The sequence below is a fragment of the Rhineura floridana genome, chromosome 4 (genome assembly GCF_030035675.1).
Source record: "Rhineura floridana isolate rRhiFlo1 chromosome 4, rRhiFlo1.hap2, whole genome shotgun sequence".
In the NCBI taxonomy this organism is placed as follows: Eukaryota; Metazoa; Chordata; class Lepidosauria; order Squamata; family Rhineuridae; genus Rhineura; species Rhineura floridana.
In genome coordinates, this window is record NC_084483.1 from 87459084 (window position 1) to 87473506 (window position 14423).

The 14423-nt window shown below is 41.2% G+C and overlaps 1 protein-coding gene across 11 annotated transcripts in view; it reads right to left on the reverse strand.

The window, feature by feature from the left end:
- FYN (FYN proto-oncogene, Src family tyrosine kinase) overlaps window positions 1–14423 on the reverse strand; it is a 189289-nt gene that overhangs the window by 25681 nt on the left and 149185 nt on the right. For 9 of the 11 annotated variants that reach the window (XM_061623645.1, XM_061623640.1, XM_061623637.1 and 6 more), the window contains 2 exons: window positions 6342–6506; window positions 3432–3611 (listed from right to left, as the gene is read on the reverse strand). In XM_061623645.1, coding sequence (XP_061479629.1) covers window positions 3432–3611; window positions 6342–6506 — 345 coding nt within the window. Of the gene's footprint in view, window positions 1–3431; window positions 3612–5759; window positions 5916–6341; window positions 6507–14423 lie in introns of all 11 variants that reach the window. The other 2 variants (XM_061623646.1, XM_061623647.1) reach the window with 2 other exon arrangements.

A 14423-nucleotide genomic window follows, 5' to 3' on the forward strand; every position in this document is an offset into this window, starting at 1 on the left:
TCCTCCTGGACATGAGAATTCTGGACACATAACACCTGTGCTTTTTCAGGATTCAGCCTCAGTTTATTGGCCCACATCCAGCCCATCACAGCCTCCAAGCACCGGTCCAGCACCTCAACAGCCTCTCCTGATTCAGATGAAACAGTGAGATACAGTTGGGTGTTATCTGCATGCTGATGACACCTCACTCCAAATCTCCTTATGACAGCTCCCAGCAGCTTCGTATAGATGTTAAATAGTATGGGGGACTAGATGGAACCCTGTGGGAACACCACAGGACAGCTCCCATGGTGCTGAAAGCAATCTCCCATAACTACTTTTTGGAAGTGGCCCTGGATGTATGAGTGGAACCACTGCAGCACAGTGCCCCTAACCTCCACCTCCCTGAGATGTCTAGAAGGATATCATGGTCCACAGTATCAAAAGCTGCTGAGAGATCAAGGAGAATGAGCAGGGTCACACTGCCCCTATCTCTCTCCCAAAAGATGTCATGAACCAGGGTAACCAAGCAGTTTCAGTGATAAGCCTAAAGCCAGACTGGAATGGATCCAAGAATCAGTTGCCTCCTTCAAAGTAAATGGTACCTCCCCCTCCACCAGTGAAACATTAATTATTCCCTGGACCCACCCAGTCAATCTCCTACAGCTAAGAACCTAAGAATGGCAAGGGTCAAGGGGGCAGGTGGTTTGCTGCACTTCTTCCAGAAGCTTGTCCACATCCTCAGGCTGCAATAATTAAAACTGATCCAGTACATATGGTTCCAGTGCTCTGGATGCCTACATTGGATTTGCCTTATATAAGGACCTTATATGTTAGTACCAAAACCTTGATACTTAGTCCAGTAGCAGATTGGCAGCCAGTGCAAATCCCACAAACAATGTGTTTATATGCTGGTGGTAGAGCACATTGCAGAAATCAACCTTGAGGTTACCAATGCATGGACAACCGTAGTCAAGGTTTCATTGGAATGGCCATAGCTGTCTTACCAGCTGAAGATGCCTACAGTGACAGAGCTGGTGCTCAATGGGGTACAATTGCCCTTGAAAGACCAGGTCCGCAGCCTGGGGGTCATTCTTGACTCCCAGCTGTCCATGGAGGCTCAGGTCTCGGCTGTAAGCCGGGCGGTGCTGTATCAACTCCATCTGATACGGAGGCTGCGCCCCTACCTTCCCAACCATCTGCTCCCATCTGTGGTACATGCCCTGGTCTCCTCTCGCCTAGACTACTGTAATGCGCTCTACATGAGGTTACCCTTGAAAACGGTCCGGAAGCTGCAACTGGTACAGAATGCGGCGGCTCACCTGATTAAAGGCAGCTGCCGGCGAGATCACATCACTCCAGTGCTGAAGGAGTTGCACTGGTTACCGGTTGTTTTCCGGGCCCAATTCAAGGTGTTGGTTCTGACCTTTAAAACCCTATACGGTTTCGGCCCAGTCTATCTGAAGGAGCGCCTCCAACATCATCAGGGATGCCGCTCAACAAGATCAGCCTCAAAAGACCTTCTCTCTATCCCGCCAGTTAAAACAGCTAGACTGCTGAGAACTAGTGAGGCTTTTTCAATTGTGGCCCCCACTTTGTGGAATTCCCTCCCAAATGATCTCCGCCATGCCCCCTCTATGATGAGCTTCCGCTGGGCCTTGAAGACCTGGCTCTTCAGGCAGGCTTTTGGGGTGGGTTAGGTTTTATTATTATTGTTGAGATTTTTAATGTTTTAATGTATTTGTATGTTTTTATTTTGTACGTCGCCCAGAGTGGCTGGACAGCCAGCCAGATGGGCGACTAATACATTTAATTAATAAATAAATAGGAGCATCCTAGACTACACACCTGCTCTTTCAGGGAGAATGTGACCACATCCAGAGCAGGCAACTTACTGACTTCCCAAACCTGAGAAACACCAACCCACAGAGATTCTGTCTTGCCAGAATTCACATTATTCACCCTCATCTAGCCTACCACTGCATCTAGACACTGGTCCAGGGCCTGCTCAGCCATTCCTGATTCAGATGTTACAGTGAAAGAGAATAGAGTATCATCACTATATGGATGACACCCCACTCCCAACCTCCTAATAACTGCTCCCAGTGGCTTCATATAGATGATAAATAGCATTGGAGATAACATAGTGCTCTGTGGCATCTCATAGCTCAAGAGCCAGGAAGTCATCCAATGCTATCTTCTGGAACTGTCCCTGGAGACGGCTGAACAGTGTCCCAAATACTCATCTCCCATAGATGGTCCAGGAGGACATCATGGTTCATGGTATCAAAAGCAAAGAGAGATCAAGCAAGAACAGCAGGGTCACACTCCCTTTGTCCTTCTCATGATAAAGGTTATGCATCAGGGAGACTAAGGCTGATTCAGTCCTGAATCTAGGTCTGAACCCTTCATTGGAATGGGAATAGATAATCAGTTGCATGCCTGCACCAGTATAGTACCTCTCAAGTACCCTGCCTAAAAATAGTGTATTTGTGACTGAGTGGTAATTGTTAAATATACCATCAGGTCAAGGGTGGTTTTTTTCAGGAGTGATTGCACTACCATCTCCTTCAAGGCACCAGGCACCACCCCCTCATGCAATGACATGTTCACCACACCCTGGACACACCCAGTCATATAGATCACCTTCTATTATCAACTATGTACATCAACTTCAACTCCTTTGATTAAAAATAATAATCAATTACTTCAAATGGGTAGTTTTGAGGATAAATGAGTCAAGGATATGTTAAAGCATGTATCGAGATCTTCAGATAGAGGGGAAGCAATGTAAAAACAACCTGTTCCAGTAGTAGATAACTCAACACAGAAATATGAAGGCACAAAAGGATTAATGAACAAATTTTCTCAAAAATCACCAGTATTGAGTTTAGCCTTGTTGTAAACTCACAATCAGTAAAATGGATCTAGAGACACCATTCCCTATGTCAACAAACATTTAAAGAATATATAAATGTACATCAACATTACTCTTTCATTTAATTAAACTGTGTGAGTAATAATTTGCCTTGGAAAGTCAGGATTCTGGTTTGAAAGACTTAGAAATTCTGAATATTAAGCAGTATATGAATACCTGAAATACAGTAAGTAAATAAAAGTCATCTACCATAAATAATGTTAAACAAGTTCCTTAAAATGCGTTATGGAAGCATGGGAACATCCGCCTATTTAACCAAGGTTTAAAAAAATGGATTAAAGAAATGGTTAAAGGTAAAGCTAATTTACATTAATCAATCTAGAGCAGCCTTTCCCAACCAGTGTGCCTCCAGATGTTGTTGGACTACAATTCCCATCTTTCCTGACCATTGGCAATGCTGGCTGAGGCTGACAGGAGTTGTGGTCCAACAACATCTGGAGGCACACTGGTTGGGAAAGGCTGATCTAGAGAGTACTTCCCCATCCACCTCTATAAGGAGCAATTCTTAACCTACCTTTACTCATATATTCTGTGACAATATAGATAGGTTCTTCAGACACCACAGCATAAAGCTGGACCAGTTTGTCATGTTTCAGCTTCTTCATGATCTGTGCCTCCTCCAGGAATGATTCTGGGGACATTGTGCCAGTCTTCAGCGTTTTTATTGCCACTTTTGTATTTCCATTCCATGTACCTACAAACCCCCCCCCACAAATACTGTCAATGGAAACATTCAGTGCCTGGAGCACTCATAGAACACTACTTATGGTAGGTAAACAAAGACCAGGAGTGGTAAAGGTCAATAAGTGAGACATATAAGAAGCAGTGGACACTGCCTGCAGTTTTTTTGGTTACCCAGTTATTTTAATCTAGATCCATGCACCGTAGTAGCCAAAGGGATGAATACATATATGTTAAGCCAGTTTTAAATCCTCTGTTATAAACTGAGTGACCAAGGACAAAACACTTCTCTTAGTCCAATCTACTTCTAGTGTTATTGCATAGCTAAGGCACAACCCGGAGTTCTTTGGGAGAAATTTATCTGCCTCTGTTATTAAAAGAGGGCCCAACATCTGAGCTCCTTACACAAATCAGCAGAAGTCTAATTTATTTGACTAAATAGTGCTGATTAATATTTCAGTGCTAAAATTAGTTCCATTTATTTGAGGAAATACATTTGAAAAAGGCTTCCTAATGGAAGAAGAGTATGTGTATATGTGTGCATATACAAAGCTATATATAGCTTTGGGCAGAACAGCACATCAAATAGTGTTCTTTTTTTAAAACACAGAGCTAAAGAATTCATTGTCATTTAAGTACAAATTAGTTCTTCATTGAACCAATAATGGTGAGTGTGGTAAAGCAGGAATTCATTCATTAGCTCAATATTTTTAATGATATTTCCTCTATACAGCACAAAGGCTGTTTAATCTATTCACTATCCATGGACTTTTTTTTAAAAAAAATGTAAAGCAGCTATTTTGGGGGTGAAGAAAAAAAGTAAACTGGATCATAAATGTTGGTAATGTCTATAGATGTTAAAGCACACAGGTAATTTGTTCTCACATACAATATTCTTTAAAACTGGCAGTCTTCATACACCCCCCCCCTTCAGGTTGCTTAGCTACTGATTTGTAACCAGTAAAAGCGCTGTTGTAATTGTGCGTCTGTGTTTGGAGGGAAGGCCTGTATGTCGTACCAGACCACCTACTGTCAGGGACAGAGGCAGCAGCAGTTGTCAGGGCATCGACTACCTGACCTCCTGTCATGGGCATCACTGCAGCTTACTGGTGAGGCAGCAGTGACGTTGATGCAGTGTGAATGCATAAGCAAATCTGGAATTCCTGCCGGTGTGTTTACACCACACTGGCCTCACTGCCATTTTGCCCCTCTCCCTCTAGCCAAGCTGCAGCAACGCTGATGATGGGAGTTCAGATAAGCAATGATGCCTCTTCCCGCCAAGTGCTACTGGACAAAGGGCAGACTTTTCCTCACTACAATAAAGTCTCCTTTTGCAGTTATGTGTCTTCAAGTCGATTACGACTTATGGCGACCCTATGAATCAGCGACCTCCAAGAGCATCTGTCATGAACCACCCTGTTCAGATCTTGTAAGTTCAGGTCTGTGGCTTCCTTTATGGAATCAATCCATCTCTTGTTTGGCCTTCCTCCTTTTCTACTCCCTTCTGTTTTTCCCAGCATCATTGTCTTTTCTAGTGAATTATGGCTTCTCATTATACGTCCAAAGTATGATAACCTCAGTTTCATCATTTTAGCTTCTAGTGATAGTTCTGGTTTAATTCACTTATATGAGAAAAAGGGGTGAATTTAGGGACAACCCTTGGATTGGTTTATATCTGCTCAGTGCTACCTGTCCCTGGTTAATCTGGAATTTGGAGCAGGTTTTGTCCTCTCCAAATGTGTTCCAAATTACAGCCCATTTACTTTGTTCTATAGAACTCAATAGAAACTATTGACAAATGAGCAAACACATATTTGCATAGCCCCAGCCTGGATTTCATTTCTGGGACTAGCTAAAGAATGATGAAATTTAGGAACTGGCATATAGGATTGTCTTCACCCAAAGACAATGACGCTAGAATAATGTTCTTGCAACATCAGTGTTGCAGTTTGCGATACTGCACAAAGGCAGCACCTAATATGATCTGTTCAAAGCAAGTCTACAGACTAGGCCTCACCATCGATGGACCATATAAATATGTAAATTTAGGTGGCAACATTATTTCACTTGGTTTAATTACAGCTTTCTGATTTTGAAATTGATTTCTGCAATGACGACTTTAAGTTATCTATCCCAAACAGAACAGTTTTCGCTGCCTTACCACTCCACACTTCAGCAAAACAGCCCTGACCCAGCTTCTTTTCCAGAAACAATGAATCTCGTGCAACTTCCCATGCATCCTTAGCCAATCCGACAGTTTGTGGAGTGCAATTCGATGCAATCACAGTTAAGTTAAAACATAAACCATCAGCTTTCTCTACAGGAAAGGAAATTAATAAAAGAAATACTTGTAATCCACATAGTTATTGCATGCACAGAGAAAGATGGAAGGTGGTTTGTCCTTCAGTGCCTGTGCTCACTGAATTTCCAGATAGCAGGCTCATGGCAACCTTTACATAATTAACAGATTAGGATGTGTGAAGCCTGACTCTTAAACTGAAGGTAGTTTGTCAAAGCTGACAACTAGAGCCAGGAGAGCATATGATATCATCTGTTCTACTTCTATAAATTACTCAGTGGTTAGAATGAAAGTTTTTTAAAGTCACAAACATGTTATCCTAAGTAATCAAAGACATCTGCTCTTTGATATTCATGGTCATGGCTCATTTTGTTTCCACATTCCATCTTCCATACTTGCCCTCAAAAGTTGGGAGACTATAAAAAAAACATTTTATCTGCATACCCATCCATACTTCCCCAAACTGCCCATTTCCCAGTCTCTTGATCAACTGTAGTGATTCTCGTGGAATTTCCCAGACATCTTTGGTTTTGACAGACAGATCAGTAAGCCTTGGCATTCCTTTATGACAAGGGACTACTAAGCGGCAGCAAAGACCTGCAGCTCTCTCTGATGAAGCAGAAGTGAAGCAGAGGGAAAAGAACAGAGTAACAAACATGAAACAAACACAGGAAGCAAGAAAAACAAAGCTAGTAAACAAGTTACATAATCTGTTAGTAGCATTCTCCCCAAAAAGCTGGAAGATAAACTGCACACTTAAAACATTCACTTTTGAAAATAATGAGACTTCCATATCAAGGGCATTTATTGACAGCATTCTTTGTTTGGCATAATGAATGAATAAATAATCTCTCAGTTTCTTCTTTTTACAACATTCTGCACTCATGGGCAGACACAGTTCAAAATATTAATTTAAAATATCCAAGTTGTTAAATTAGTTATTTGTTAAATTGCTTGTTAAATTATTTAACAAGTTTAAACACATAAAATAAAAAATCCTAACGCCCCAATTTAACTTTATTACCTTTATGAGAATCTTAATTTCAAAAAGAAGTGTTTTAAGTTACAGATCATGGTTTGCATTAAAAAAAGGAGTGCAAGCTGATAAGATTTTCATTTTCTTCCCTAGCCCCCAATAACTACTGGTCATAAATGGATGCCACATATGTTGTATCTTCTTGTATTTTCAGGTTCTTAATTTATTGTTTTTTAGACTCTTTGGGAATAGGCACAACAAAAGTTTGGGACATTCTCTCAGCTACAAGGAAGTATCTGGGGCAGGTGGTGCTGGAGAAATAATTTTGGCTTAGCAAAATCACATGAATGTGTGGACTCTGAAAGGGAGCTTACTGCCACTTTGCTCCTTTCTGGTTCTAAATCTTGGCTCAGCTTAGTGCAGGAGCAAAATAGCTGGGAGTTCCTCTCCAGGTTCATGGAGAATAAGGCTATCAATGGCTACTACCCATGATGGCTAGGCACTACATCCAGTTGTGAAGGCACTTTTGCCTCTGAATACCAGTTGCTGCAGAGCACAAGTGGGGAGAGTGCAGTTGTGCTTATGTCCTTCTTGTGGAATTCCCATAGGCATCCAGCTGGACACTGTGAGAACATGATGCTGGACTAGATGAGCCTTTGGTATGATCCATCAGGCTCTTCTTATGTTGTCTGGAAAGCCCTTGACCAGAAAGCCCTTGACCAGAAAGCCCTTGACCTCCCTATTGGGATCACGTCAGCAGTTCTCAGATCTGTCTCTACTGTTATATAACAGCCAGATAATATAGAGATCCAAACATTAAAGTGATGTTCACATCATCTACTGAAGCATCAGGATAAATCCTATGTGAGCAACAGCAATTAAATAATCAATGCTATTAATTGTTACTACCCATTACTACATCTAGTGTCGGTATGATTCTGAATAGTTGGAGGGATCTCAAGTAGGAAGAGTACTATTGAGCTCAGGCCCTCCTTATGGGCTTCCCATTAGCATCTGGTTGGCTGCTGTAAAAAAAGAATGGTGGACTAAAAGGTGCTGTGGTCTAATCTAGCAGGGCTCTTCTTATGTTCATGCCCCCTTGCACAAGTACTGCTGTTTTCCTTTGGTCACATGAACACAGTTTGGGGGAGATTTCAGCATACTAATAGGCAGAAAGAGCCAATTAAAAAAAAACATAGGATTGTTAAAAGAACAACTATTTGGTGGGCTGTAGCATCTCCTGGATTGTTTTATTTAAGAGTTACATATATGATCTGCTTGGCTTTATTGGTGCTTTGATAATAAGGGACATGTTAAACAAATGTATAGCACAGGTGGGGCGAGAGCCTAGCTGGGAGTCCAGAGTCTGTGAGTTCAAATCCCCACTCGCGTCTCCTGGGTGTCAAGGGCCAGCTAAAGATCACCCCCACAGTGAGTGGCTCAGGGGTTACGTGCCCTGCCACCTGTGTAGCTATGGGCAAGCTGCATAGTCCCAAGGAACCCAGTTGCCCCCCAGCTGGCAGTTGTGGACAAGGAAGGGGCTGGCTTGTGCAGCTGTGGCAAGTTGAACAGGCCCTAGCCAGCTAGGGAGGAGTAGCCTTGGAGGGAGGCAATGGTAAACCCCTTCTGAATACCACTTACCATGAAATCCCTATTCATAGGGTTGCCTAAGTTTGGATCGACTTGAAGGCAGTCCATTTCCATTTCAAACAAATGTCCAGAAGCAAGTCTACAGTGCCTGATTATTATTGTTTTTTTCTTTAAAAAAAACTGGTACCAATTTAAGGTGTTAATGTTAACTGACATTTAAGGTCCAAAATGACTTAAGTCCCAAATATCTGTACGAATGCCGCCTCCCATACCAACCTGCCACAGTCTTAAGATCTGTAAGGGAAGCCCTGCTGGTGGTCCCCACACCTAATGAGATTCATGGGGTGGGAGATTATGAGTGGGCTTTCTCTGTAGCTGCCCTTCACCTTTGGAATGACCTCCCGTCTGAGGTGTGTCTCACTATATTGCTTATGACATTTTGGCAGCAGGTGAAGATGCACCTCTTTGCCCAGACTTTTGGGGAAGGGTGAGTGTGAATTTCTGTTGCTGGTGGTGGTTCTACTTGTAACTGAAATCTCTATTTTGTTTTACGTTGTTCCAGTTTTATTGTTTAATTAGATTTGTATATGTCTGCCATGGGACCTGGGTGAAGGACAGATAATAAATACTTCGAATAAGTAAGCAAGTAAGTAAACTGTTTTCTTTTTACCTATGGCTGCAGAAATATACTGGTATCAGAAAATACCAATTAACAGCTATTATATTAATATCACCAGTTTGTTCTCTTGAAAAAAACTATTAAACCACATCTGACAAGTGCATATTTCAGCACGATAATAAACATATAATAGCCTGAGATAGAGTTTGCAAGTTTTTCATATGGGGCATTTTGAACTTAAAATGGGACAAATGCAGCAAAACTATGCAACTGCCCTGAAAATCTTGGGTGTGATGATCCAGCTCCTGCCTAGTGTGCCCTGAAGACAAGCAGTGGAGGCTTTGCACATGCACCGAAAGCACTGATCAAGGGCCTGGATACTGTGAATGTGTGAAGATACTCCTTTCCTATTGTAGCAAGCTAAGGGCTTCCTATGCACTCAGGAATACAGAACTGTGAGCCCTTACACACAAGCTAGCCCTCCCTGAGGTGTGTTTGATTCTCATGGTTTCAGTGTGCCAGTTCAAACTATTGGGCTGTATTCTGTGTGTGAGGAGTTACCAGGAATTAGTGGGGTGGCAGGAAAGTTTTTTTCAGCTACCTGAGGCCATGAGGGAGGAAGGCAGGTAGGCTGGCCTACAGAGGCAAAAGAAAAAGAAAAAAGCAAACCCTTGGACTGGTGCTAAGAAATTCGTTTTACACGTTTTATCTTGCCAGAGTGGTTTACATAAAAACTCATAGAATCAGTAAAAACAACAACCATTAATAAGAGAATAAAAACAAAGCAGGAAAAACATCTGCATTGAAAGCCAAGATCTAAAAGGCCAAGCATATGAAAAGGTTTTCACCTAGTACAAAAGAAGAATTCATAGTCTGGGCCAGACAAGCCTCCTTAAGGGGAACATTCCTTTGGCCTTAAGATGTGTACTATCTTAGTTGTTTTTTGTTTGTTTGGGTTTTAAGTTTTTATACTGTATGTTTTTAAAATCTGTTGTAAGTCTCCTAGAGATGGTTGGGTATGAGGCAGCAAACAAATGAAATAAATATTAATAAATATTAATAATTCCAGAACCAGTCCCTCTCTCCTGGTAGGGGAATCTGGAGAAAGGTCTCTGAGGAAAGCATGTTGGACAGGGTGACAGGCATACCAATTAATGCACAGACAATTCAGGCTGATGTAGAGCCAGAATGTGCATGGTTGATCTTGCAACTTGTTTCTGAGCATGCTCAAATCTAGACATGTTCAGTAAGAATGTGTAAAACTACTTTCCTAACAATGCTTTTATTCACTATCAGAATTTGCAACTTGGCCATCCCCCCCGCCCCATGGAAACAAAATAATAGCTTGAGGCAGGCTTTTTTTCTTTTACAGGAGAAGGTCACGTAGAGGAGTCCAAAACAGGAAGGAATACATAGCTAGGAGCTGTAAAGAGGAGGAAAGCTGAAGGCCATGTCTTGCAGTGGCTGGTGAGGTAGGGTGGAAAGCAGTAAATGACTGCTGCTGACTAATCAGACAGGGAGGAAATGCCTGCTTCCTTCTTTGTGGGCATCGGTTGAAGGCAGTAGCTTATGCACCATCATGCAGATACACTGCTCCAGCAAGCAGGAAGATGCTGGCCATTTACCAGCAGCACACCTGCACAGCACAGTGCAAGCTTCCTCCTGCCTCAAATGCCCTCAAACAGACCCACCTTTAAGTTTAAGGGAGTTCTCTAGGGTAGAACAGAGAATTTCAGTAGGCGTAGCTTGCATGGCCAGCTATACCTGCTGAAATTCTCTCTCTGCTACACTATTAAAAGGTGTAAGAGCCCTTTCCTCTTTTTCTAACCTGACCACTAGACTTCCCACCCTCTCAGTTGCTGTTCAGGGGTGGTGATTTACTGCTTTCTATTCTTTCTCACCAGCCATCATGTTCACATCTTGATGTAAAACAACCAGCCAAATCTCTAAACTGAACTCAACTGCTTTGCAGTAACATACTTCCCAACCAGTTGCAAAAATCTGTCAAAGATAACATTTCCAGTGCTACACCAATACAAGAGCCAATACAAGAAACAACAAATTATTAGCATATGAAAGTCTGAATGTGGATAGAGACAGAATAAATAGACCTTAGAAGCAAAATCGAGGGCTTTGGTACAATACAATACAAAGAGACAATGCCTAAGAGATATATGTAGTATTAATTAATATTTTAAAATAGCTGAGGCATGCATAAATTGTAAGTACTCCTCTAGTTAGTATAATCTTGGTCCAGGAAGAAAGAGAAGGCCAGAATTTTTTTATGAACAACACTGAATAATATTACAAACAGAAATAAAATGATACAGGAATAATCCCAAACAGATTTCTTTCTCTCTCTACAGTTTATGAAACATTTTAAAGGTTGAACAATCTTAGACACCATTTCAGTTATGATATTATAGACTAGAATAAGCTTTTTAACATATATTTATAATTTCCTTAAAAATAAAAATAAGAAGCATCTTGAAGGTAAGAACTTTACAGAAATTTTTTATAGAAATTTGTGTGCATGCAGATGATATACACACACACAGTCTAAAATGTGAGGAAGCTATTTTTTATTTTTAAAAAAGCAAATTATACAGACATGCATTTTTAATTATTTCATAATTGAAAGAATGCAAAGCATGGCCAATCACTAAATATATATGAAAATTAATGTAATAAAAATGCATACTAACTATAATTTTATTTATTAATTTATTTATTGTACTTATATACCGCCAAAGATATCTGGGCAGTTTACAGTAACTAAAAACATTAAAACAAATATACAAATTTAAAAACACATCTTTTAAAAACAATTTAAATCACAATTAAAAAATTTAAAACAATTTAAAACACATGCTAAAATGCCTGGGAAAAGAGGAAAGTCTTGACCTAATATACAGGAAAAAAACCTGAAATCCACTAAAAAAAACCATCACTAGATTAATAAAAAATAAACCATTTAATTTTATGAATGGCTAAACAGCCAATATATATTTGAATAGAAAATCAATATAAAATATGAAATTTAATTAATATTTCATAACAATCAAAATCTACAACTCTCACATTTAGGTATTTCTAAAAATCAACAAGGATAGTGTCTGTACCACTAATACTTTTGCATGTATTTAATGCCAATACCTGTTAATGCGGAGAAAAGTTATATATGTGTAGTCATGACTGTTACTGTTCACATAAAAACATAAACTAGCAAAGGCTTTTATATGATAAATTATGTATTATAGGGAGCTCCACAGGTCCTATGTATGATCATTTAGGATACTCAAGTGAAAATGTTTTAAAACATTAACAGTTTTCTTTGATCAGAGGTTGGCTGCAGCAGGCAATAAGTATGAACCAAGGCATATAGTAGTGCTCAGGGCAGCAAACAAAAGCACTAAAAACATTTTAAAACATCATAAAAGCAGACTTTAAAATATATTAAAACAAAACATCTTTAAAAGCTTTAAAAACATCTTTAAAAAAAGGTTTAAAAAACATCTATTTTTAAAAAAAGGTTTAAAAACATATTAAAAAGCAATTTGAACACAGACGCAGACTTGTTAGCAGGTCCGGTGCCAAAGGGCAGCCAGGTCAGGCCCTGGCTGAGGGCCCTGCGGCCCACAGAGGCCCTTCAGGGGCCCCTCATTAAGGTGGGGGAGTAGTGCTCCCCTGCCGCGGATTGCAGGGAGGGAGCTTCCAGTCCACCCACCTGTTCACTCACTCCACCTACCTCTCTCCTATCTGCTGCTGCTGCACACACAGGGCTACCATCAACCAAAATGGTGGTGGAGGCTTCTTTAAGATGCTCATGCACCTACCACCATCTGGGTGGATGGCAGGCACGTGTGCGTGCATGCGCGTAGTGTACCGTGCATGAGAGCCATCAACCAAGATGGCGGTGGGGGTATCAGCCCCTTAGAGAAGCCTCTGCTGCTATCTTGGTTGATGGTAGCCCTGCACGCGCAGCTCATGCAGCAGCAGGACACAGGAGAGAGGTAGGTGGAACAGGCAGGAGCCACACACCTGGCACAGGCTGGTGCCCAAGGGCCCAGTCATGCCTGGCTGTGGGTATGCGTGCGGGTGCTGGGGCCCAGGGAAGGCTGGGGCCCAAGGGCTTTGGCATGCCTGGCGCTAGCCCTGCTTGTTAGTAAGTGGTTTGTTTTCCTAGGTGAATTGTGTTCAGTCTGTTTTGCACTCCCTCTAGTTTGGGGGTGCTCTTCGATTGAGCATTCTCACTGGAGGCACAGGAGGCCACAGCCTAGGCTACTGTATCAACTGGAATACTATCTGGGCAGAGATAGCCTTGCTACAGTTATCCATGTTCTTGTAACCTCTTGTTTGGATTACTGCAATGTGTTGTATGGGGCTGCCTTTGAAAATGGTTCAGAAACTTCATGCAGTCCAAAAAAGGACGGCAAGGTTGTTTCTTAGGACTGGCAAATACAATCATATTATTCCAGGGTTTGGTCGTCTGCATTGGTGTATTTTGAGATCTAGTTCAAAGTCCTGGATTATCCTTTAAAGCCTTAAATGGCTGCAGGCTAGGTTATCTGAAGAATAATCTCCTCCCATATATACTTGCCCACACTCTAAGATTCTCCCTTCACGCTATGGCTTCTTATGACACCACCCCACAGTTCAGGACAGCCTCCTGACCCTTCCTGGAGAAGGTTTTTTGCAGATATAGGAGGCTGCAAGGGGGAGGAAGGCAGGCAAAAGATCAGTTGCATGCAGGGTTAGCTCCAGGCTTTGGAGAGCTCCCTTCCCCCTCCCCTGCATCTAGTTTCTTCCTAAAGCAGGTACACAAACTCTTGTCAAATGCCCCCCTACTGGGGTGTGGGCTCTTAGCAGAAGCAGGGTGACCCTCCTGAACTGATTTTGGGGATGTGCAGGGCGGAGAATGGAAAGTGAAGTCCTGTTGCATGAGCAGAAGTCTGCTTGAACATGGGATTGCACTCTCTAAGAAAAAAAATATACTGATATGTTACATAACTAGCAAAAATTGTCCAGTCAATGACATTCCCAATGTCATTTCATGGTTTTGCATTGTAGTGGTGTAATTTATGAGGAACATAGCTTATGTAGTGCAAAGATGCTTTGTGGTTTTTATAATGATTTTTTTAAAATAGTGGATTTTTTCCTTTGCTCTCATATATTTTTCTGTTCCATTTGGAACATTTTATATGTTTTATAATTATAATCATTTTATTTAGTTTTTTTACTGTATATTCTATTTTTGAAGCACTCTCTGGGGCATTATGGTAAATAATATTAAGATTATTTAATAAATAACAATAAATATGAGAGTTTCACAGACCTTTTT